At 37.5% G+C, this 25,715-nt stretch overlaps 1 protein-coding gene across 1 annotated transcript in view; it reads right to left on the bottom strand.

The window, feature by feature from the left end:
* The window catches only part of LOC107101336 (cGMP-dependent protein kinase 1-like), a 63,004-nt gene extending 39,050 nt beyond the window's left edge, over positions 1–23,954 (bottom strand). Inside the window, exons 1-2 of the mRNA XM_015400212.1 lie at positions 23,434–23,954; positions 1,019–1,185 (exon numbers count right to left, since the gene is read on the bottom strand). Coding sequence (XP_015255698.1) covers positions 1,019–1,185; positions 23,434–23,753 — 487 coding nt within the window. The 5' untranslated portion in view covers positions 23,754–23,954. The remainder of the gene's footprint in view (positions 1–1,018; positions 1,186–23,433) is intronic.
* Between the last annotated feature and the right edge of the window lie 1,761 nt (positions 23,955–25,715).

Genomic DNA, 25,715 nt, shown 5'->3' with positions numbered 1-25,715 from the left:
CGCAGTGAATGCAAATGTGCCTCCGTCCATGCCGCAGACACTCTGCTGCACCTCTCCAAAACTCAAGGTGACCGCAGACAGTGCCGCAGACAGAGGCCTTTGATTGGTCAAATCTACATCGACACTAAACTATCCATATTTCCTGTACCTTACCGGCTTGTTTTGTTTGTATGACCGCTATAGTGGAAAACGACTCATGAAGTTGGACCAGCTAGAAGAGCGAGGTGCGCAAGAACGCTGTGACTCTTTTTACACCTAGATCCCCGCTCTTTTTAGCCCTCATGTCCCTCTGTTGTCGCACAAATTTGCCCCTACTTCCTCACTGCCTCGGCCGTATCTAGACCCACAGCTAGTTCCTGATTGGCCCTCTTGCATTGTGGCATTGAATAACATACAGCAGACCACGCCTCAATATTAAGCATAAATCAAAAATATCTGCATCAGGCTCACTGTGACACACTGCACACGGATGGTTATGCAAAGTATAACTAGCCTTTAAGTCCCCTATTAGTCTCCCTGCCTGCATTCCTGATCATTTCACAAAGATTCAATAAAATATTTGGGAATCTTAGGTTGTCACAAGTCCTCACTTTCCATTGCCAGGGATCATCTAGTAAGAGTAACTGGTAAAATACTAATTAAGTATTAACTCGTTTTATTTGCTATTTAAAATTATGTAAAAAGACAGAGAAAAATGTAAAGTAATGTGTGACTACTAGAATTTTGATGACTTTAAATTTGTGGTTATAACAAAGGAATGGTGTATCTTGAAAAATAAGAGATCCAGAAAGAAGAGACACTTTATCAAGCCTATTTTCTTTAAAACATAAAACTTGTTAAACTGGTATTTCCAGTAACAATAAATAATACGATCTGTTCATAAAACCCCTTTCCCTACGCTCCATCTGAGGAGAGACATGAAAAGGGAAAATAATCTGGTCTATAACAAATTCCAGAGGAATCTTTAGGAGAAGCTTCCATTTCAGGACCAGTTCCATGCTCGTATTTACGCTCTCACCTTCCATGACAAATACCAGTGAGCCCACATCTCCTTCCTTTATGATACAGGAATCCTTCCCATAATCCACTGGGTACATGCAGTCCACGATCTCCTGGATCTGAGAGATTTCCAGGTTTTTCATGAAGTCATTGTCCAAGATGGCTTCCTTTATTAGCTCCTTTGACCTAAAAAGATGAGGAGAGAAGGGAGTTAATACAAAACACCTACAAAGGCATGTCAGGGTAAAATAATTTTATCAACATTTAAAATTTTACTGAAAAGCTATTTGCTTTACCAAACAAGCCTGCAACTATAGCATGCTCCCTAAAATTAAACATGGTAATTTAGTATAGTCATTTTTGAGCTTTTAAAAAATGTAAACTAATTTAAAATTTTAGATAAAATGGAACACATTTTGCATTCAGTCATAAAATGTTACTTAGTCCTGTACAACACTGAAAACGTTTTTCTGTTTCAGTGATCCTGTTGAAAATCAATCCAGATTCACACAGAAATGCCTTCTTTCTGCGTTTAATAAACTCTCCTGTCTGCAGTTATTTTCATTCTTGTATTTGACAGTATGATCATCTGAGGCAGGAAGGCAGCAGACAGCCTTAGCTCTGTCTTTTATCAAATAACTGATGTTATTTTCTGCAGGTTTGATCATCTGTCGTCTCTGAGCTTGTAAAGACTGAAGCTGTGCATCTGATCAATGGCAGCCGGGTGGTGTAGAACAGACAGCCGATTCATTTAAAACATCCTCAAGCTTGGATTGATCTTGGAAACAGTGCTGTGCCTCTGGGCAAAGGAGGAATTATTGAGACCAAACTGATGAGAATCTAACAGTCTGTGAGGAAATGTTCGGATTTCTGTAGCTTGGGATAAAAATCCCTGATAAGAAACTGGTGTCAGTGAAAAGACATCAAACTTAATCTGTTGTTTTCATACAGGTTCAAATTATTAGCAGAATGGATTTCTTCAACATGCTGATGTTTTTTGTTAAATGAAAAAAAATTATAAATTCTGTCAAAATGTTTGCCTGTCAAATGTTTGGTTTGTTGGGTCGACCCGTAAGAGAGGACAGAAACACAGCCAGAATCTCTGTCGTAACAGCTATAAAAGCTCTTCTTTCAAAATAAATTTATTCCCTTTGCATGCAACTCTTCACTGGCACATGCACATCTGGATCTTAACAATGAAAAAACTGCATCTTTTAAAAAATGGGGAATCAAGCACAAGTATGCACTATACCCAAACATAAGACCCACTGCAACAAGCTCCCTGAGCGCTCATAGAAAAAATTCTCAAGAATTTCACGAATTTGAAAACAATGAACGAGTAACTTTTTTTAATTCAACTTTTAATTAGCCAGGATAGTTCCATGGAGAATAAACCTTGTTTTTCAATGGAGTCTTGGCCAAAAGGCAAAAAACATATAACTCACAAAATGCCATAGTTAAAAGAAAAGCAACAAATTATGAAAAACATAATTATGTTTTTAAATCACCCTCTAGAACTTTTAGCTTAGAAGTAAAAACACTCAGTGAGATAAGTTCAGTTAATTTAGAAGTTTTCTGAATTCAGTCCAAACAAAGGGACAGAAATACGCAGTATATAGTATACGAGGCAAACGAGTCAATATTTTGCAGTGTAAAAGCAGAGCAGATATAGGCTGGAGGCAGCAGAAGTAATGCTTTACAAATAAAGTGACAGTATTTCACCATTCCATTAATGTAATTAGGAAAATGTGTTGACATTTCACAGTTCGTAAGGAACCTCGAACAAGAGAGATAGAGTCAGGCATTCTAAGACATCATGAAAAAACAATTATGTGTGGAAGATCTCCATAGTTCAACGCAGGCATAAAAGTTGCACTGCCAAGCTGCTTTTTCACAGCATGAAAAACACAACTTGTTTTTAAAATACAAAACACCCTTTAGGTTCATCTTTTTTACAGGAATTTTTTCTATATGGGGTCAAGAGGACAGGTGCTGACAACAGCTCTCTTGACTGGCCGCAAGTCACTGGCCCATTGGATGTTTAACCCTCCACTGTTCACTGTTAAGGTGGGCAAAGATAATATATTCAAGATGAAGCAGATTTTTATATATATATGTATTATGATTTTATTTTTTTTTGCTTATGGTGCATAGCAATTTAAGTGACAGATTGCCACTCTGGCTTCCTGCGTTCTGCTCAGTGGCAGCCCACTACTCCCAAAGCGGATGGGTTAAATGCAGAGAATTTATTTCGTGCCTCTATACATGTGACAGTTCAATTTGAAAAACTCACATGGAGAGAAAAGAAAATTCGAAGAAATTTATTGATACCATTACTTTAGTCTTTGGTGCTCAGACCTCTGCAGGAAACATAGTTCTGTATTTTGATTGATATGCATGAAGAGTAGTAAAGAATAGGGCTGTTTCCCCCCAGGCCTGAAACTGGTGGTGGACTGGAGATAGATGAAGTTGGTCAGCCTGTAGACTGCTGGTTAGAGAGACGGTCTGCTGAGCTTTATGGAGAGATCCAGTGGACTGCGTGAGCTGATACTAGAGCTTAACTCAGGGACCTGGAAGATGGAAGTCCAGTTGGATAACACAGGTTGAGAGAACCTGTCCATGATGAGCAAGCATTAAGCAACAGTGGAGGGGAAAAACTCCCCATTGCGAAGAAACCTGGCAGAACCAGGCTCAACATGGCAGTCTCCTTCCAGACCGGTTGAAATGAGATGGAGTATGCATTAAGAGTCCGGGAGGAATGAAACTGATAAAGATTTAGCTCTGATGGTGGAGGAGGGGCTGGAGGTGGGTTGAAACAGGGTTATCTGAATGAAGTCAGACACAGCGCCACCACCGCACTAGGTAGCAGATGAGTAGCGGATCAGAGGCCTTTTAAGATGAACTATGGATGCTGACTGGCTTTCGTGGAGGCGTGGTTCAAAGCTTATTAGCTGTGTCATAGGCGGATGAAGGCGAATAATCAGTTTATTCAGTCGAACTTCCTTCTAGCTTCCATTGTAATGACAATAACCTTTTTATTAATTTTTTTATTTTTGTCATTGTTTTTGACTGGTAGAATTTCTTTATTGTTCTTGTATGGGCTTGTTGCATTATAAATTGCTTGTTGCATTTAATCAATGTTTTACCTGTGTCATCATATTTTACTAACTAGTAATACATTTACCCCTAGGCTAGAGTCAACATAAACTTTCTAAACTGTGTCTTTGATATCTAGCAGCAGCTAATGTTAAAAATCTGCTATTGCTTAAATTGAGGCTACCACTACTTTATTTCACAGCTCAATCTGTCCATGCTCTGAGTGACTGTTGCTTTCTGCCTGGACTCATAATGTACTTTGGTACTGAAAGGTTCAGTTGGGATTTGAAGGGTTTGCTAAAAAGTTTACGGATGCTATTTCTTTGTTGTTAACCAAGTCAATAGCTCAGCACATTTTTTGACTTGCCATGTGTGCATCACTGCAAAACAATCTAAAAATTAGAAATTTTTAAACATATTTACGATTAATTAGAGTAGGTTAATAAGATAACCTGCCATTGGAATGAATTATGTTTTTCTCCTTATAAGATAAGTATATATAATGCGTAAAGTAAGAGCCTGCAATTTTTTTCTTATTTTGAATGTACATTTTCTTAGTCCATTGGCAGAGAATCTCAGTTACCTGCTCAATTCAAGAAAAATTTTATATTTTTTAAGACAACATGAATAACTTAGATTTAAACTTGCTGCCAATATTAAAAGAGGTTTTCAGCCACCATTTTAGCAGTCTATCCGTACAATAAATCAGTCGCAATGACAGAAAGAAACACATGAGAAATTGTTCACAATTTTATCTATTTATGATCAAGCCCACACTTTCTGAAATATGGTTTCATTTAAATATTATTTTGCAGTATTTTACCTTATGCCTTATGTAGCTGCCATTGAAGTCAGAATAAATGGATAAATAATAGATTAATAAATATTTAGGTTAAAAATATAGAGTTGAAGAACAAGTGAACCGCAGTTTCCAAAGACAATTTATTGGAGAACAAATACTGTCAACTTTAATTTTCATTATAAGAGGCTATGTATGAAATCTGATCAGTCACATTGGAGTAATGTTGTTTGAGGCAATTTGTTGTCTGTATTTTATTTTGACTTGAACAGTAACGTAAATATTGCTGTGATTACATTCTGTATATTGTTCAAGATGTTTGTTTAAATTGTTAAAATTTGAATAAATATATTTTGGGGGGGGAAATATAGAGTTCATAAATACATACATTTCTAGTGTATTTCATGTATATTGTTTGTTTGATATGGGGGAACTAGTCTTAATTAAGGGGGGAACCAAAAGGTTGCTGCCGCGGGTTGACTGAGTGTTACCTTTGAGGGTCGATACCTGTGGATCAGGCAGACACCTCGCTGATTCCACTGCCTAAGCCACCAGCAATAAGAAAATTGGATAAAGTGCATAGTGCAATAAAGGACTGAATATTCTAATTTTCTCTCAAGGGAAAGCCTCCAATGAGGTATAATTTTGTTTAATTTACTGTTTACTTTATTTGACCGTTAAGATGTAACGCGGAGAATTTCTGTTGAGTTATATATTGTATGGTCGCGTTTTTTCTTTGACGTATTTACGGATAAATGATTAGTTTTGTTTGCATTTCTGTCTATGTTTTAACAGTTCTCATGGCACACTATCATGCTTATTGTGTGATTAAAGCCAGTAACTAAAAGAACGACTTGGTTTCGGGATTTCGACTTGAGAGGGAATTATACCTTACATTGTGAAAAAAGTCATTTGAAAACATCAAATGACTCCCTGAATCTCCTGAAAACAAAACCTGCATCTTAAACATACATATTTACACAAATCATGACATCACTGCAGCCTTTTTTGTTTAATGGATTAAATTTTTTTTTTTATTCCTTTTTGGGTTTAGATTTTCAGTTGACTGATTTTCCTTATTCCCTTCATTTTTAATTAGTACGTTAGTCTAGTTTAAGAATTTGTTGACTCTTTTCATCAAGTTTAAGTCAGCATATTAAAAACAGAATTTGATTATTATTTTGAATAAAAGTTGTTTTTATTCTGTACTGTGTATTTGTGATGGACACTGCTGTTTGGCAAAGCCGGTGCACAAATGCACTACTTCATCTACTCTTCTATATAACGACACCTCACTCAACTACAGTTGTTAATGATTGCCTTTACAACTAATCAACAGTTATTCATAGCCAAATCAAACATACAGTTGCACAACAGGTGTTTAATAATTAGCTGTGATAATAGTGGCGTATGGAGTAAAACGTGTCTTTAACATATTGATAGTCCAAAGTGCACACAGATATGAGCCATAAACAGAACCTTCATGCCCATGCACAGCTGTTTAAGGCTTGATATGATGCAGCATTCAGCAACATTATAACGAGTTATTTCTGCTAAGTCTTGAGTTTAATGAGGATGTTAGATTATCCAAATTATGTATCACTGTTAAAACCAAATAAAAATTCTACGATTCAAATATTCAGCAAACACCAATAGAGTAAATTAGGTGAACTGCTTAAACACCACAGACAAACCGGTGGGTTCAGCTTAGGTGTTTAAATTCCACCTCTAAACAGTGTAGAACAGTAACATGTTAAAAAAAAAAAAAATTACTCACTATAATGTTTTGCTTCTAAAACAAGTCACCCAATATGTCTGTCAAAAGTATTAATGGTTTTAAAGCAACCCACAGCAAACACATCTGTGCACATTTAAAGGTCTTTTACACATTGCAGACTCAGTTAAGCAAACTCTACAAACGAGACCAAGCTTTTAACTAAAAAACATTTTATTTGATATCGAACAAAACTAAAGAAATTCCCATTTCGCATGACATATAGAATGTCCTTGCAGCATCTTTTCTGAGGAAGCATTGAACCTACATATTGGAGCTTACATAATTTCTACTTCCTGGCCATTGCATATTGAGCAGTATAAACAAATAACTACTAATGACATTTTGATGATACACTCGGTAAATGTCATGAGCAAAGGCTCTGTTGAATGCAAAATAATTCCTACAATGGATACCACCGTTTTATTTGACCAGATTCCCCATAGTGATGTGAAAAATATATTAAGCACTCCTTTGGCACATTAGGCTACATTTTGCCAAAATGACAGCTTCATTTGGCACACTGCCAACTAAAACCTGTATGGATTAAATATGCTTGATTTAGAATTTGTGTTTTCTAAATGATTATAATAGTTTTTGGTACAGTGAGTTTAGATCTTTTTTGTAGCAACACTCAAATAATGTATCATTTTTATTTATGAATAAAAAAAACAGACATAGTAATAGTAGATGAAATGGAAATATATCATTTAAGGTCCTGATATTACACAGGTACCAAAAGTTCGAAGTCAGAATAGATAACTGAATATATAATTGATTCGGTTGTGTAATTTCAGGTGGAAATTGAACAAACCCAGCTGCAGTTTCTCTGTATTTTTGTGCCCTGCATTTCTGCAAATCAGGAATGTTTTTCTCTATCTTCCCAACAGCGTTTGCATCAGATGCCCATTAAAACCAATAATGTGCCATGCTTTAAGCCCAGATAGTATTATATAAGGCTTCATCTATAACTTTGTCACAATCTGCACAACTCTCCCTGCTCTTGTTAGCAGGAACTACTGTAGATTGCACCAAGGTTGATATAACGTGAACCTACTGCCTCATTCTTTAAGAATACCATAGCCAAACGGATTATTTCTCAAGAAACCCAAAATAGGTGGTGTTTTGAGCAGTAAAGCAGTTACAGACTCTAAAACTCAAAAACAACATGTTGCTACTCAACCCCTACTGGCTTATGCTTTTCATCTCTCTCCTCATTGATAAGTTTAGTCTCTATTTCATGAAATGGGGAAGTTGACCCCCACATACGGATAGAGAATGCAGGAGGCAGGCCCCGGCGTTCAGAGATGAGGAAAAGGAGCAGGTCTCATCGATCTCCATGAAAGGGAGTAGAGATGCTTGTCTATGCCTGCAGCTGTGAGGCTGTTGAACCATTCCACCCTGAAACACAAGCTCTGGGAGCCAGTGGTAAGGTACAGATGCCTCCCTCCTTTCCTCTTATTATTACCACCAGCCTGTTTTGTTTTTTCATCATGCAACTTTGAATATTTTGCAATTTTGATTTCCTTGCATGCGTAGGTTCTCTCCTGGGTCCTCTGGCTTCCTCCCACAGTCCAAAAAAGACATGACTGTTAGGTTAATTAGCAGAATGAGAGTAAAGATTCAACAAAAGTTGATCCCGTGTGTAGCCTATTTTCTTTTTTTTTATATTATGACATTAGGCTTAATATTTTAAGCATACTTCTGACTCAAATCAGAAATGAAAGTTAAAACTAATCCACCATCAAGTTATTAAATCATGTAGTAACAGCACATTTGAAACTGATTTTTTTTTTCTTCCAGAAGCGTAAAAAGGGCACATGCAAATTAAAACATGTTTTTTATTTGCAACCCTATGAATAAATTAACAATTTTGGGCTAACTTTGCTCTTCTTACTACCGGTAACTTTATTTCAGCTCTATATTCTGCACTGTGAATCAATCCTTAAACAGGGTTTGAATTTTGTCTACCAGGGGAGAAATGGCCGTTACTTGGTAATATTTACACATTATTCCTGCAGCTGGTGCCTTACAATAAATTAAGTCTGGACTGTGAAAGGAGAAGTAGTTCCATCTTTTAAAGGATAGAAATAGCAAGCAGCTGAGCAATCCTCATCAAACAGACACTAAAGAGGAGGAGAAGGATGGTAGCGCTGAGCCAAAGGTTTTCCTTCCTGTCGCGTTTTATTGAAATGGACTGAAAGAGACAAAGCGAGTGGAAGCAAGATGATAAATGCTTCAAAGATCATCACTGGCAGCTGCTTAAAGATTTCAGGATGAAAGATCTGCGGAAATTTAAATAAACCTCTTGGGATTTAATCCAAAAACACCTACAGTTTGTTCAGTCTGACGTAACTGCACTAAATTCCCAAAGAAAACTGATCTCAGTAAGGGAGCAACATGGACTGCCGTCATCAGGATAAATTATTTTATTGATTGAAATTCCATTTTGGCATCAAACGACTAAAATTAATTTAACACAGGCGCAACACTAATAATAGCATGATGATATTTTAATTTAATTATATTTTCATGTGGCTGAGACATGGACACTAAGCCATATGGACCTTTTGGCATCCTCCAGACCTTCCAGTGGGAATGGTGCCAAATTAAATCAGCATGTTGGTCACATTCTGACCTAGAGGATTCTAACACATCATTTTTCACTAAATTAAGTCGCTGTTATGTTCATTATAACCTGTTGAGTTAAACCTGAAAGTAGCAAAATTATAGACCATCATTAAGAGGACCTGTTAGGACTTGTCTGTTATTTCTAATAGGTTTCTGCACCATCACTTTCAGCCTTGCTTTACCTTCAACAAGACATGCAGGTAAAGGGAACTCTGTGCTGAATGTGTTGCCCTGCATGAGGCCAGCTAGGTGGCCCCTTATATGTACAAGCAGCTTTCAGTCTAAGTTAAAATGGGAACAAATACAGTGTGTGTCAGTCTTGAATATAATACATCATCTGATATTTACAAGATCCACCCATGAATGAGTGGGTGAATTTGGGTCAAACAATAAAAATTTACAAGAAAAGATTACGTTAAATTTCCATTTCAGGTTAATGAGCGGATTCTGTGTTGCAACTACTGCTGACCATTAGAGGGTGTTGTAGGCTATCATGACAAGCTGCAACATTACAAACCAGAATCAGAATGTTTTTGCTAGTCACTCTGTCACTACACAATCCTGGGGGCAGGATCCATCCTGCGCATGCGCCATTAGCTCATTAGCACATACACATCCATATATACATCCGGGTCGTCTTCGATTTAATTTTGTTAAAAATGACATTTTTCCCTCCCCAAAAATAGTAAGCGTACTAAAATATGTGTTAAAGGTTAATAATGTATGTCCTGGGAAAATAAATGCATTAAAACCCTTTCTGTTTTATTATTCATCTGTGCCTGATATGCTCCAGAAATGGGATCTAGTACTTCTGGGAGCTAACTTTTTCAGCTTTGGATTTAAACTTTTTCCGTGGGTCATTAAAAATCATTAACAGTCATTAGATAATTATTTTTTAAATCAAGGCCTGAATTGTCATTAAAATTCATTAAATGCGATGATTTTGGCATTTAAAATGCTTTATTTAGCAAAAAAAAAGTTTATAAAAACAATTTATTAAACAATATATATATTTGCAAATATATCGTGATATATTTGCGCGGAACTGCTTCCAGTTGATCGTAAAGCCATATGTTCGGAATATAAGCTTGCGGAGAAAAGGCTAGAGAATGGAGAAAATGCTAATTTCAACAAAAGTTGTTGGAAATTGAGGAATTGCAGCCTGCCGACGGAAAAGATGAAGGAACTGTAAATTGCTGTGTATATATGAGAGTCATGGGTATTTGTTGATGGCATTAAAATTATCTTTTAAGAGCATTAAAAGAGCATTAAAAATCACTAAATTAGAGTTAATCATTTCTGTATAAACCCTGCTTTTGGGTTTTATGTTTTCTTTTTGTGTAAAACTTATGGTATATAGTGAGATATACTAAAAAAGAAAAAACTAAAATGCAGAAAAACATGGTTTAATCATATTTTGCCGGACCACTTTGAGCATATCTGATAACAATGTCAGAGAAGCAGTTTAATTAAAGGCACACTATGCAACATTTTTCAGTTAATTAATGTGTTCCATAACGTTTTGGATGATTAAATGAATAATTTCAGGTTGAACAAAGGTATTCTCGGCCGCCCTGGTGGTCTGTGGGGGAAATACCGCACTTGCAATTGCAGGAGCCCTCGGCCCGCACCCACAGGCTCAGAAGTCTTGCGAGAGTCGGTCTTGCTTTACGGCGAGAACAGCTACATGCCCCCAGTTAAAAGCATGCTCGTTGCTAGCACAGTGGCGATCTTTGTGCAGTTATCATGGCGGACCCAGCGTGAAAACAGCGAAAGCCCATGTCGGAGCAGGCAAGAAAGAGGAAAAGGGCTCCGGACAGAGAGAGGAGTCGTACACGGGTGAACATCGGGCAAGCTTTTTCCAAATGGCGAGAGCTAAAATAAAAAGAAGGCTGCAAGGCTGACGCGGACCTCGTGTTTCTGCTGATGCGATTGTAAGTAACATTGGAATGGTTTCTCTCTCTCTGTGTGCATGTTCATACTTTCACTGTGTTAGTCATTCGTTGCGTTCGCCTGTCTGCTAAGCTCAAAACAACCGTGCCTGGCTTGACGGAGAAACCAGGAGAACAGCTGTGCATATTTACGACAGTGCACTTTTACTTTTGCCCTCTGGGGGGAGCCTCGCTGGAAAATCAACACCGGTTGCATAGTATACCTTTAATTAAATGTAAAAATTGTCTCACAAAAGTCATAAAAGTCATAAAAAAACTTTCAAGATTTGTAGTAGCATTCTTTAGAGTTAAGGACATTATTTATGGACCCCTGGATGTATATCTGTTGCGCCGGACGGATCGTGCTTCCGGGACGGATCGGGTAGTCACACTCCAGTCGGTTAACACTTGGAGCGAAAAAGCACAATGATTAGAGGAAGAGGAGGATGCTCAACAGTTTTGCGACTCTGAACTGATTTGGCACTTTCGGCAGAAAGCCGCTCAAAGCTTCCCAGCGCCTTAACATGGATTTTAGCAACATAAAAATTAAGTATCCCTTGGACAGTGGAGCTCGTTACTTGTTTGTTAGAATTGTATTAGTTCATGATTCATGCACTATATGTAATGTATTTATGTTCTGTGTCAAATAAAGCACCTAAACAGATGTTTTATTTTTCTTCTTAATTTTCATGGTGTATTTGATGCACTCCAACAATACTGGGATTTTGGATTAAGTATTTAAATATGGCTCTACTGCACCTGTCAAAGCTCTCTTTATTTGGATCCGAGGGATTGCTGCAGTGAAAACTTGACGCTAAGTGAACGCTAGCCCAATGGGATCTATGTAAAACTCCATTACTTCCTGAACTTAAGGCAGCTGTGTGCCTTGTCTCAGTAACAATGCCCACACATACTGTACCTGGATTAATCCGTTCATCCAATATTGAAAGACAGGAAAGAAAATAGCTGCCTTAAGTTCATGAAATAGTGGAGTTGTGCATAGAGCCCATAGTAGAGGAGTGCAACCCACATGTCAGCCAAGAGAGACTGCTCCTGTCAAGAATCATTGCTGCTTCATCACTGCTCTTGGTACTGAACTCTGACTTGGTTAATCACAAGTAATACGATATTATACTCAGTAAGGACTTTAGGGATGATACAACGTGACCTGCTCACTAATTAAGAGTTTTATGCTTTAAATGTTATTGTGCTTGTTATTGTGTTGAACTTGTTTTAAATCTACTGTGTTCATGCATTAGGTATTTCTTGTATGGGTTTTTCTTCTTCCAGAGTAGCTTGTTGTGTATCAGCACTACGTATTTACAGACATTTTTTTTTTTTTTCCTTTTTCTAAGTTTTAACTGAGTATTGTCCCAAACCATCTTAAAGCAGCACTCATTTAAATTTGAGTCAAAACATTATTATAAAGCACAAACACAACAAAAGAATACATTGTGTCCTGCTGAAGAAACCAACAACATAGAGCAGTGGGAGGTGTGATCCGGCAATCGTGAAAGGTGCTTAACTGAAAAGGGCAAAGAAATGCATGAATAGGATGGAAAGAAAAATGAAAAAGCTTTTAACAGCACATATAATTTTTGGAACGAGTCAAATAAAAAAATCAGAACAAGACTAGAGGCTTTCTGCTTGCCAGAAGATTTAAAGCCATGCTACGTCAGCCATGACATGAGAAACATACGGCTGAGCCCATTCGCCGCATACAAAATATGACCCCAAACCTAGTAAAAAAAAAATGGATGCCAATACTGTGCTTCAAATAGACATTTGTGAGATTATTACTAAACAACATTAAAATATTGATAAGCCTTTTAAGGATTGTCTTGTGCAAGGAGATGGTAAGAGTGATGCTAAACAGAAATAGAATAGAATGGAATAGAATAGAACATCCCTTTATTGTCCCACAATGGGGAAATTCTGTTGTTTACAGCAGCAAAAAGATTTTAGAAGAAATGGTCATGCAAATGTTGGCCTTAGAAAAGTGTATAAGAATAACATAATAGTGAAGAGTTAAATGATAAACAATAAAATAGTGTACTGTAAAGTGTTCTAACAATATAAAAACTTTGCACCTGGAGAATAAATAACCAATATACAGCTATGGACATTTTTACAGTAATGGATATTTGAAAATAGCAGCAACATCAGAGATGTGGCAAATAACAGCAGCATGTTATTTAACTGACTAAGGTAGGGTCCAGCGTGGTAGCTGAAACCTGTCGATCAGCTGCCCCGCTCTAGTCCCCTCTTTCAACTGGATCCCATTGTGGATTAGGGACTTTTTCGAGTTGGTGGAAGACTAATGAAACTAACACTGCCAAGAATTCAAACACCCTATTATTTTCCCAAACGATGGTCACATTACAATGTTGGTCTTATCTCACTTTCATTCAAAGATTTCCCATCAAGGCTGAAGCCAGATTCTAATGGAAATCAGAGCAAAGGGGTTTTTGGTGAATCATTGGACCAAGGAAATTGATAAGCTAATAGGCAAATGTATGCATTGTTGAAAACTGCGGCAGCCTACAGAGGAAGAACACATGGCTGAACTATCAAAGGAACAAGTTGAACTCCTAGATCCTTTCATTTGCTGTGGAACGGGCCCTTTTGGACCATTTATCACCAAACAATGCCGCAAACAGAAAAAAGGTCTAGATTCCTCTTTAACTACCTCTTTACGTGTAGACCACTCTGAAATGTTAGAGAACTTCTCTAGAGACTATTTCATTAATGCCCTTCCTTGCAGATAAAAAAAAAAAAGTTAAAAAACAAATCACTGGACTTTTTTTTCCAAGTTTGAAGACATTTCGCTTCCCATCCAAAAAGCTGTAAACGTCACTGACCTCTAGGGACTCTCTTCATGAGAGAGCTCTCTCTTGTGTTTCAGTTCTACCTGGCTGTAACAGGTGCAATGTGTTGGAGCTCGTCAGCCACCCCATAAAGAGCTTCATACCAGAGATGTCCGCCTCTTTCTCTTATTCTCTGGGCCTTGATCTGAATTGATCTTGTCTGTAAGCTGACTGTTTTATGGGGACTTAAATGGTTTAGCTGTAAACATATTGTTAATCATATTTAATAATTGTCTAACTAAAGTGTTTTCTGTTCACACTGGAAGCTGGTAGGGGTGCTCTGCCATTTTCGTTTAACTGTTTTCTCCTTGCTTTGTGGTTAGATAGGGAGTTCAGGTTTTGTACTTTCTTTTCAGTTCTCCTTTAGAAAGTGTTTTATTTTATTGCTAAAAGGGGGTGTTTGGTTTGGTTTTTTTGGCCTTGAAGACCCTGAGGCTTAAAGCTTCCCTGTGTTTGCTGTCTCCTGTTATTGAAATCATGCTAATGCAAAATAAATTATATTTTGCTACTGACATCATCTATTTAGCTTACTGACTTCTGTGTAAGACCCAGTGCCAGAATTTACCCTTAGTGGTTGTAACGCTTAGGGTTGCATTTAAGGAAGCAGAGGGTGGTAAAAAACTCACAGCCACACTGTTACTGCATCCCACAGTGTCATCCTTTAATAAAACATGCTCTTCACCAACCATACAAAGCCCGGTTGAACGGATGTCCAAACAACCCCTGACATTACAAAGAAAATATAGTTAAATAATATCTCTGTATGGGCACCTGTATCTCTCTGCATCACGTCTCCCGCACTCTCTACAGAGAAGCAGTGGCTCATACCAATACCACACTATCTTAAAGAGATAGTAGACATAGAAAAGCTTTCTGAATTCAAAATGTCTGGAGTAGCATTGATTTCCAGGCTTACAGAGTAACCCCAAACAACTAACTAGCCACAACTTGTTATGGCATAGAAAACATTCCAATTGAACCGAAAAAACAGGTCCACTCCTTAGTAATGGGGAGTTATTGAGGTTGTTGTTGGCCTGCAAAACCCGACATGTACCATGCCTCTGAAAAGGAAGTCGTTAGGGTTGTTGTTAGCCTGGCTAACTAACATTATTTTAGGAAGCAATGTTATTCTGGCGGACTGGGCGATGCTTCTCTAAAAACTGTATTCCATGAAGCAATGTCTATAATCAATAGCCGACCACTAAGCATTGATGCCATCAATGAGCCTTAATATCCTGAACCTCTAACTCCAAATCATCTCATCTTAATAAAGTCAAAGGTTGCACTGCCTACCCCTGGGAAGTTTGTAAAGCAGGACTTATGTGCAAGAAAGATGTGGTTCAGAGTTCGATATCTAACCAAACAAGTAGGAGTAGATGGAAGTGGAGTACCTTCTAAACATATCTACAAGACAAAGATGGCACCTTTCTTGTGGAAATCTAAAGTTGAATGATTTTGTCACTATGAAGGAAGATATGCTTCCTGGAAGTAGCAACTGGTTCGAGTTGTTGAAGCGCCACAAGAAGATGATGGTTTGTTGAGTTAAGCTTCAAGCTGGTGATCAAGCTTTGCCAAAGAGGCAGGGTAAAACACAGAAACCTCACATTATTGAGTGACCAGTCCAAAAATGTATACTTCTTTTTAAAAGACAATAACTGATATTTGTTATGATTCTTACATCATCCATCCATTCATCCGTCCATCCATTTTCCTTCACGCTAATCCCAAGCAGGTTCGCGAGGGGTGCTGGTGCCTATCTCCAGATATCTACGGGTGAGAAGCCGGGTAAACCCGGGACAGGTTGTATACAGATTGTATAATGTTAACTGCATTTATTTCACCATTTCTTTAACATCAGTTTCAAGCTTAAAATCTTGCATGAATCCATGTTAACATATTCTCATATTGCATGATTTGATGTAAATGCCCATTCCATGTTCATGAGCTGATTCTGTGCTGAAACAATTGATGGCCAGTAAAGGTTGCCTTAGCCTAGTTCATAGCAAATTGTAATGTTAAGAATCAGAAAGAGAACAGCTTAAATGTTTTTGCTTGTATCTGGTCGGTCAGTACTTGAAGCTAAAGACCCCTGAAACATCTGTTAGAACTAGATTTTATTTTATTGACAGTTTTACTTCTGTTTCTAGACGTGAACAGGACTCAGAAGGGAATTCTGCTTTAGCAAGAACACAGTGCAATCTGGATAGAGGGGTGATGAAGCACACCCTTACGTCCTTACTGCATTAGTCACAGAGAGAGAAAGAAGGTGTAAGGACAAATAAAATAGATGGAAAAACGGAGGGGGTGATGTGTGTTAAAGAATAAAAACAGGATGAATACAAACAACAGATGGATGAAAAGAAAAAATTAAGATAATAAATATAGGAGAGAATTGGAATGATTGGAAAACACCAATGAAAAACAAAAAACATAACACAACGGTACTTCTGTAGGTTATTAAATGGGAGGTCATTAAAAAGAAGCTGAAAACAGAAACAAAACAAACCGATCAATTATTTGTTCAATCATGACTCTGTGTTAACAGGAAAGCAGGGAGTCATCAACTCCTAATGTTAGCCATCAAGGGGCAGAAAAGGCAAAAGCATAAAATATTACCAATCTGCATATCTAAAAAATGGATAAAACATTACACAGGGAGACAACAGCAGATTTATATTCATCACAAGATATTTTTAGACTACTATTTACATCAGAGGATTCTAAACTAAAAGGTTAAAACAAGTGAAATATCCAGACTAAAGAAACAGCTAAATATTGCCTTCTTCAGATGAAAAAATAATCTTTTTAGAAATAACATTTTTGTAAGAATGTCGAAACAATTAATAAACCTAAAAAGTGATTTATTGGTTATTTTTGGGAATTATTTTAAACACTCATACAATTATATTTTAAAGATTGATGAGTGCTTGAAAAAGTCAAATTTGTAGGCATTGTTTGATTGTGTGAAGACAATGCTAATAGAAAAATATTACCGGTAAGACTGGGAAAAAAAGGATGGGTACAAGCATTTTGCATTCTTGAATTCTAATCATGTTTTAAGATGGAGTTTAATAAAAAAAAAAATGACAAAAAAAATTAAACTGTACACACAAGTCAAGCACTGCACATAAATTTTGGCTTTCATGTTATTTCTGTCAGTGTCATGTCCTCCCTGACAACAAAGGAAAACAAGCCTTTAAGCTTTATGTCTTTGAAGGACTCACAAAGCAATGCTCAAATTTCAATGTAGCATAGGTACACAGTACAAAGAAATTTGGTCTTTTTTGCCAGGTGTCTCAGTCAATAAAAAATTTCTTTTTTTGAACTGGAACATTTCATAACTTACAAGATCTCAAATAGAAAACTTATAGCAAGTCCCCCTAGGTCCCTTCCACTGCAACATTTGTCTTTAGTAACCACTTCTGCAGGATCTGGAATATCCTCCAGAATATAATATATGTCCACCAAAATATATATATAGATAGTTTTGTTTGAGTTATTAAAGTATCCCTATATATTTATATCAAACCAAAAAGGTTTCTTTCTTTCCACATGACTACTAAGAATATGACAAGATTAATTATAAAATGAAAAAAAAGACGTTCAACATTTTGACTGCTGAAAGTTACCAGTTATTTTGAGTTTATTTCCCATGTGTAAAATGAAGTCATTTTCAACAAACCCTGTATTTTTACATACCTGCAATAGGGGTATTTAATATAGTATCACATTCAATTATATGCTGTTATCTTTGCCATCATTCTAATTTAAAGATGTACAACACTGAGTGGATGAAACATTTGCTAAGAAACAAAATGTTAGACATGAAGATCTACATCTATAAATCTCTTCTCTGAGAGAAACAGGTAACTCAGTCCAACAAGTGTTAACGTTGCAGTATTTAATAATATCTATCTAATTTTTCTATAATATGGTAATAGTTTACTGAATGATAAATACGATTATCTGACTCCATCCATTCATCATTCCATCTATCCATCTTTGCAGTTGCATTTAATGCCTGCTGGATCTTTCTGGAAGTTTTACTATATGATTTGTAAGACATTAATTATTGTTAAGCATCTTCCATCCACTTCAGAATTAATATTTTCTCTTTATGACTGTTTAATTATATTATTTCATCATGACTCATCATATTTTAGAAGAACTCATGATTCTTAATGTGTAATATACTATATTCAATATATTGTTAATGTACTTATTATGTTGTAAAATCTCCTACATGAGTTGGATACAGGAATTTGTTAATGACCACCAGCTGTGAGCGACATGTTAAACACTCATTTAGGCTGAAATATTTGATAATATTTAACGCGTTTTTTTAAATTATTATACCTTTGAAGAATTTGCTGTCTGTATATCATGTTCAGTATAGATATGTTCTATAGCCTCCAATTTGATTTACAAAATGAGCATGAAAAAGCATCTTTAAAAAGAGAAAGTTCACTAACATTCATTCATTAAAAGTCAATTATTAAGATTTTAATTATTTTCAATAAATGAATATTAAAAAAATAAGGAATTACATGGGTTTGTGTCTTTTTATGCTGAAGGTTTAAGGGCAGCTTGTGATCCAATGTGGAAGCACTCATGTAGTATAGCTGTTGTTCAAAAGCTTTTGATGGGGACAGGCTCACTTTAGAGTTTTATGGAACAATAATCCGGGATGTCCTCTTTACCAAAGCTGAACCTAATTTGGACTGAATAGAGAAGCAGAAGACCATATCTTAAAGAAAAGGAAAAGGAATAAATTTTACAACTCTTTAAAGTAGAACTTTGTGAGAGGAAAAAAAAGTTTTTAAAGTAAAACAGAGATTGGATGATATCTTTTGCTGTCTTTGTAAGATCAGCAGTTCCTCTAAAGCTTCATGTTTAAAAATGGAAGTCAGTGTTTCTCCTAGTATCTAGGGGATTTTCTATAGCTGTGAGAACCACAGCAGCTATTATCATGGACTCATGAGGTTTACCAGCACAATATGCAAACCTTCTGCTTCCCACATCTGATTGCAGCTTTATTGCTCTATCAGGTCCCTTCCTGATGTGGATCTAATGTAGTTTTGATTTTAAACTGTACAATTTAAAATCTCTGTATCAAGGGCATTTTCAGTGGATCATTAACTTGTCTGCAGACACCGAGTGAGCTGGTGGGAGTCCACAGCCCACACGCACTCTTCTCCATTACTTTATATTTTCATATAACACACAGACACATGCAGGCGGGCTGCAGACGTGAAGAGGAGATGGGAAGCAAACCCTGTCAGCTGCCTCTCTGTGTGGGAAGATAAAAACACGCTGGTTGTTCAATGTGCCACATGCAAAAAAACGTCCGTTAACAGCCTGTAAAGAGTCAAAGGGAGCCCAAAAAAGAGACATATCTCTGCTCAGAGTGACCCATTCTGATGAACGCACACTGACTTCTAAAGAATCTTTTAACACTGATTAGCTGATCCCAGCAGATTGTCAAAAAAAGCTCATAAATAATCCCATCTGACTGCTTAGGTCCATCAGACAGGACAACTGTGGGCATTTACACACACGCATACAGACACCCACAGACATAACTGAAGCCAAATTACAATCATCCATTTACTCACTCAGAAATATCAGTCTGTTAAATATTTTATCTTAGCTCTTCTTTTAGGGTGCAACATTGCAGAAATTGTAATTTAGCATATTGGGCAGCTCTTCTTTATGCGGCCACCCCAAACACTAAACCCTGCCCTCATAATATTTTATTTATTTGTCAAGACACTAAGCATCTTGTTTCTCACGTGTAGCGCAGCTAATTCTGTAGCTGAAACCTAACTTTCTGCTATAAGTGCACCACATGAATGCTGATGGCCCGACGCTGCAGACCGTTTCCCTGAGCGCTGAGCTCTCTGAGATTGTGAGCAGCTCCCAAAACGGACATATGGAGTCGTGTTGATAACCAAGCACTTCCTGGATCGCATGCGGAAGGAGCGTAATTCATATTTGTAACAACGGTAATAAGTCTGCATGAAGCACAATTATCATACACGACAAGGAGCGTACGGACCAGTGCAGCTATAGAGCTGTTAGTGGAAGGCAGCTGTTCAGCTTCCTGTGATGCTGGTCTGGAATAGAGCTTAGCCTCTGCCACCATTTATTCCTTCCTGGCTTCATGTAGACATCTGTTAGCAGTCTCAGACCTAAAAATGAAAACTAACCAAAATAATTATTATGTGGTTAGTTTTAGGATAATTATTAATTATCCTGCATGGATAGTAATTATTCAATAATACAATTCTCTCAGATAATAATAAATATAAAAAAGAAAAACATTTTAGAATGTATCTCTTTGATTCATGCATCCTATAATCTACTACTGTAGGTACAGATTCTGTTCTGGAGACTTCCTTGCCTCTTGAGTATTCAGGAAAATCTATATTCTGTAGCTAAGGAACCGAAACATGGCTGTTTTATCAAAGGACTTTCAGCTCAATGACCCTTGGAAAATTGATATAACTAAAGAAAAAGTAAAAAAAATGGACAGGAGGAAATCAGTTGCATTAACAATAAATCCTATTCACAGCCCAGGATGTGATGTCTATTTTAAGGGAAAGCTAATTTGAGCTTGCTCCGTGTTTCTTACTGCACAAATATCTTTCTCCTCATTTCCATGGATCAATAAAAGAATCAGAAATACATGGAGGTTTATCCTGGGAACATGGGCAAAGATTTATTCAGGAGAGCACAAATCATTTAGCCATGGTGGTCAATTTGTGGGAGTAGTTTTACATGTCTTATTTTAGCTGCTCCTTTGATTAATAAAAATTAAAAACTCTAACACTTTTTGGTGTGTGAACCTGAACCACTTGGTTTTATGTAACTTTTGAGTTTAAGATACATCTACTAAAGGCAGGTTTTTGTTTAATAAAAGGGAATACTTGTCTAACTCCTTAATTCTTTGTTAAAATAAACGTTCCATTTTAGAAATTAATTGAAACAGATATTTTCCCCTTTAATGTGCAGCTGTTCTGAGAAAAAAAGATCAGAGATCAGGACAACAGCATCTCTCAGCGATTTGCTATAGTTCCAGTTTACTTTGCTTGAGGGAAAACCCACAAGTCTTTACGTGGAACAGTTTCAGATCTCCTCCAGTAGACAGAGAACATCAATATGCCCTCAACAGAGGTGTGTAATACTGCTTATTTTGGTATTGGTCTAATATAATGGCAAGTACTGATAAAAATATTAACACTTTTCAGTCTTTAAGTCTGTTATATCATTAAACTTTTGCCCATTAAAAATAGATTTTTTTTTTTTCCTTTACAAAGTTTATAGGTGAATAATTGCGTATGATATTAACTTGATTAACAGGTTAAAAAAAAAACTGAACTAATTTGTATTTACTATACATAAGCAAAACCAAGTTTCATCCAACCACTGCAGGAATTTTTTTTAGAATTTTCTAAAATAAAAAAGTAAAAAAACAGGGTAGACAAAACATCTGTAGAGTATAAAAGAGTTAAATTGAATATAAAGTATAGATCTCACAACAATAGCATGTAAATGATATACCAACTTGGTGTCATTATTTTGTATTGATCTGCACACTAATAGTCATAATATGGCAAAATAGGCTTAATAAGCATGAATGCCAATGTAGCAGATAATTTTAGGAGAAATACAGAAAAAAAACATTGAATTTGCAGAAACACAGGGTGCATCTGGCATAAACTTTGCTCAGGCCCTGAGGAACAGGTTGTAGGATCTCTGTATGTCTGCAGCCTCGAAAAACACAAGGGACACCTGAGCAGGAGATGCAAATGTATACATGTGTTTAATGAGAACACCCAGCAACAGATCTGTTTCCTGACCTCTGTCATCATGTGGTACAATCCAGCAGCGATTCCTGACCAATACAGGCTATCTAATAACCGTGTACACTATGTTCAATTCATTGCATTATCTGCTGCTGATCAGACAGCAAGAGCCCAAACAGAGCTGAAGAGCTTCATTAATGCAGAACAGAGCAGATCCATTAGAACTCATTCCTAATGAGCTAATGAGCAGCTGCAGGCCTCAAACAGATCACAAAGATTTCACTCGTTATTACAGACCCCTGGCACTGACTCATCTGACACAGACATGCCCTGGACCTTTTCTTTATTCAGGAAACATTTACTTTTATTTGCAGAGAAAGAGGCAGACTCATCTCCTTAAATGCTGGAGAAACAGCTTTACAACTTTCTCAAGTTTTACAGGTGGTTATTTTCCGTCAAATGGTCCGGTTCTGTTGATCCTGCATTATGTTCCCAGGTTCAACAGGACCTTAAAGCTGCAGAAATGACAGAACCTATGCAGATCACCTGAGAAGCCAAGCCTTTGGTTTTCTGCAGGAAGTTATTTTCATTATTTTTAAATGGAGCCTAGGCTGAAGTTCAACTGAATAAACTGATTCCTCGCCTTCATTTGCCTACGACACAGCCAATCAGCTTTAAACCGCGCCTCCACGACAGCCAATCAGCATCCAAACTTCATCTCAAAAGGCCTCAGATCCACAACTTTTCTGCTATCTAGTGCGCAGGCGGTGGATGCGCTGTGTGACTTCATTCAGATGACCTACTTCAACCGCCTCTAGCCCCTCCTCTACCATCGTAGCTATAACTTCATCAGAGTTTCATTACTTCTGGACTCTTGCTATCCAGCAGTATCCTTACGATCCGGCAGAAGACCGCCATGTTGAGTCTGGTTCTGCCAGAGTTTTCTTCCCAATGGGGAGTTTTTCCTCCGCACTGTCGCTTCATGCTAGCTCATCATGGACAAGTTCTCTCAACCTGTGTTATCAAAACTGGACTTCCATCCTTGAAGCTCTAGTATCAGCTCACTCTGTCCACTAGACCTCTGCATAAAGCTCAGCATACCGTCTCGCTAACCAGTAGTCTACAGACTGACCAACTTCATCTATCTCCACTCCGCACCAGTTTCAGGCCTGGGGGGAAACAGCCCTATTCTTTACTCCTGTTCATGCATATCAATCAAAATTCAGCGCTATGTTTCCTGCCAAGGTCTGAGCGCCAAAGATTAAGTAATTGTATCAATACATTTCTTCTAGTTGTCTTTCTTTCCATGTGAACTTGCTGTAGCATATAGAATGCTCTGCAAGTTTCACATAGGCTCAAACCTTACAAATAATGTGTCATGCAAGATGTTTTAACTAAGTTATTTGATTTTTTTTGCAGGTTTTGGGGGTTTAACCTCCTGCAGAAAGCAGAACCCAGCAGAACATGCAGAATAAAGGAACATCTCGTCTTGCGTTAGAACTTTTGCAGCAGAAAGCAAAGGACCTACTGTGGGCTCTTGGGGTAGAAGGGCAATGTGACGTGGCACAGCTCGCTGATATCAAAGGCCGTGGGTTCTGCAGAGATGGCCTGCCTCTTGCTGCGTTGCTGATCTGGCTGCAGAACCAATTTCTGTTGCTGGGCCTGGACCTGTTGGGCTGTGGCGGGTCGTATCACTGAGCGGTACTTGTCCAGCTCGTTCTGCAGCCTCTGGATCAGCTCGTCTTTCTGGTCAAGCTCCAGCTCCAGCTCATCAATCAGGGCGTCACGTTGCCGTAGCTCCTCGATCTTCTCCTGCAGAGCGTACTGCAGGTCCCGCAGGGTTCCCATCGGTCCTTCAGGTAATCCAAGGAGGACTACAGATCAGGAGCTCAAAGGGCTTCACTGCACCTTGACCTCTTTGGGATATTCAAGGTCCTTTATGATATATTTGGGAATAAAGTGTTAGCGTGCTCACAATGTACTATATCTCTGCCTCAGCCTTACATATTTGTAAAGTGTTGGAGGCTTTTCTATGTAATTTAAAAGTGCAAATGTTCCTCCCTGGAATATCTGGGATACAAATTACTTCTGGTAGCTTTCCAAGTGTTTCTTTCAGTCAAAAGTCTTTGGAACTCCAGATTCTCAAAGATTTCAACAAACTTCAGAGTTTCTGAATAAAATCCTCCCTTTCAAAGCTGCTACATCTTTTCAAAGGTATTCAGAGCATTATACTGGCTTGGCAGTGGTTCCTTTAGGGTACCTAATCCTTCCTGGTCTAAATCCATTTATTTTGCAAATATTCCAGAAATCTCTGCAGCTATTGTTTCTGGTGTCTTTTAAACAGCCAGTAAAGGGTCCCTCGGATTATCAGTACATGTCTGACATTCTTAAGGACATGAGAAACATTTTAGAGTTGTTTTAATAGAAAAAAAAAAAAAAACAGAATTGGGTAATTGAATATGTAAATAATTGTTGGGATTTAAGGCACTTTTATTTTTTTAGGAATTAGAGTTAATCAGGTACTCTGGAAGCAGATTGTTTTTCAACGAAACCATGAAGTAGGTGATTAAAAAGTGATTCACACTGAAATAACTAAAATCCGATTAAATAGCCTATTGGGTGCTGTTTCTGTCCGCGGGTCACATTTCCGACCCAGCTGATGAGATCCAATCAAAACAAATCAGAAGAAAGTGGATCTGGGTTCATCTGTGAGATCCATTAAAAAACTGATAAATAATCCGGAGAAATACTGACAGAAACAAAGTTTGGTCTACGTTCAGTCTGAGGAGCGCTGAGGGAAATTACCCGCAGAGAATATCCAAACCATCGCCGGACGGGTTTCATTAAAGTGCGAAAACCATTAGAAAAAAAAAACTGCAGGAATCCAGCTGCTCACTTTTTTTCCAAAAAAAACAACAAAAACGCGTTTTAATCCCTCTCGACAGCGCGAATTATAAAACCCGGAGCCTCCAGCAGGATGTTGAGGGAAATTAGAGGACAAATGGTGGAGAAAAGGTGCAGAGGAGCGGCAGACAGGAGACCTTAGAGCTGCGAGCCTTTAGAGAGCTGATCTGAACAGTTTCATCTGCAACATTTCAAGCTGAAGCGGCTGAGAAAGAGAGAGAGGAGGAAAGTTAGGCTGCCTCAGCTCCTCTTCATCACCTGTCCTCCTCCTCCTCCTCCTCACCTGTTCTCATCAGCATCACCAATCCTTCTAGCTCCCCCTCATCACTTGTTCAGCTTTTCTAATTTAGGAAATAAATGGAGGAGTTTAACTGATGGTCCCTCGCAATCTCATTGTTAGGGTTTCGGTTCTGTTCCAAGTTTTATCACCAAGTTTTTTATTGGTCTTATTTAAATTTTTGAGGTCTAGTTTTTTTTGCATATTTCCTGATTGCCCTCTTGTGTCGGTCTCCTTTTCCTTAGCTCCCTTCTTGTCTCCTCTGTTCACACCTGCTCCCAATCTGCCAATTAGCCTGATCTTTTCTAGTTAAACAGTTCAACTGAAACATCATTAGTTCAACTTTTTTATTTTCTTTATTCCAACTTTTTTAATATTCTTTTTTGTTTCTGCATTTTTTGTTTTATTTTATTTTTTTTTGTCCTACTTGCTTTGCTTCTGTTTTATTTTACTATATTTTAATCATGTAAAGAATTTGCATCGTCTTTGTACTGAATTGTGCTATACAAATACATTTCCCTTGCCTGTTGCCTTTGCCTCTTTGTTTCTCTCTCCCATTAACCCTCCTATTCAGTCACTATTGGCTTGTTTGTCATCATTTCTTTGCCCCCTTGTTGTGAGTATTCCTG

The sequence above is a fragment of the Cyprinodon variegatus genome, unplaced genomic scaffold (assembly GCF_000732505.1).
Source record: "Cyprinodon variegatus isolate N-32 unplaced genomic scaffold, C_variegatus-1.0 Scaffold1082, whole genome shotgun sequence".
NCBI lineage: Eukaryota > Metazoa > Chordata > Actinopteri > Cyprinodontiformes > Cyprinodontidae > Cyprinodon > Cyprinodon variegatus.
Note: the sequence above shows the minus strand (reverse complement) of the source record. Positions and strands in the feature narration are given on the sequence as shown.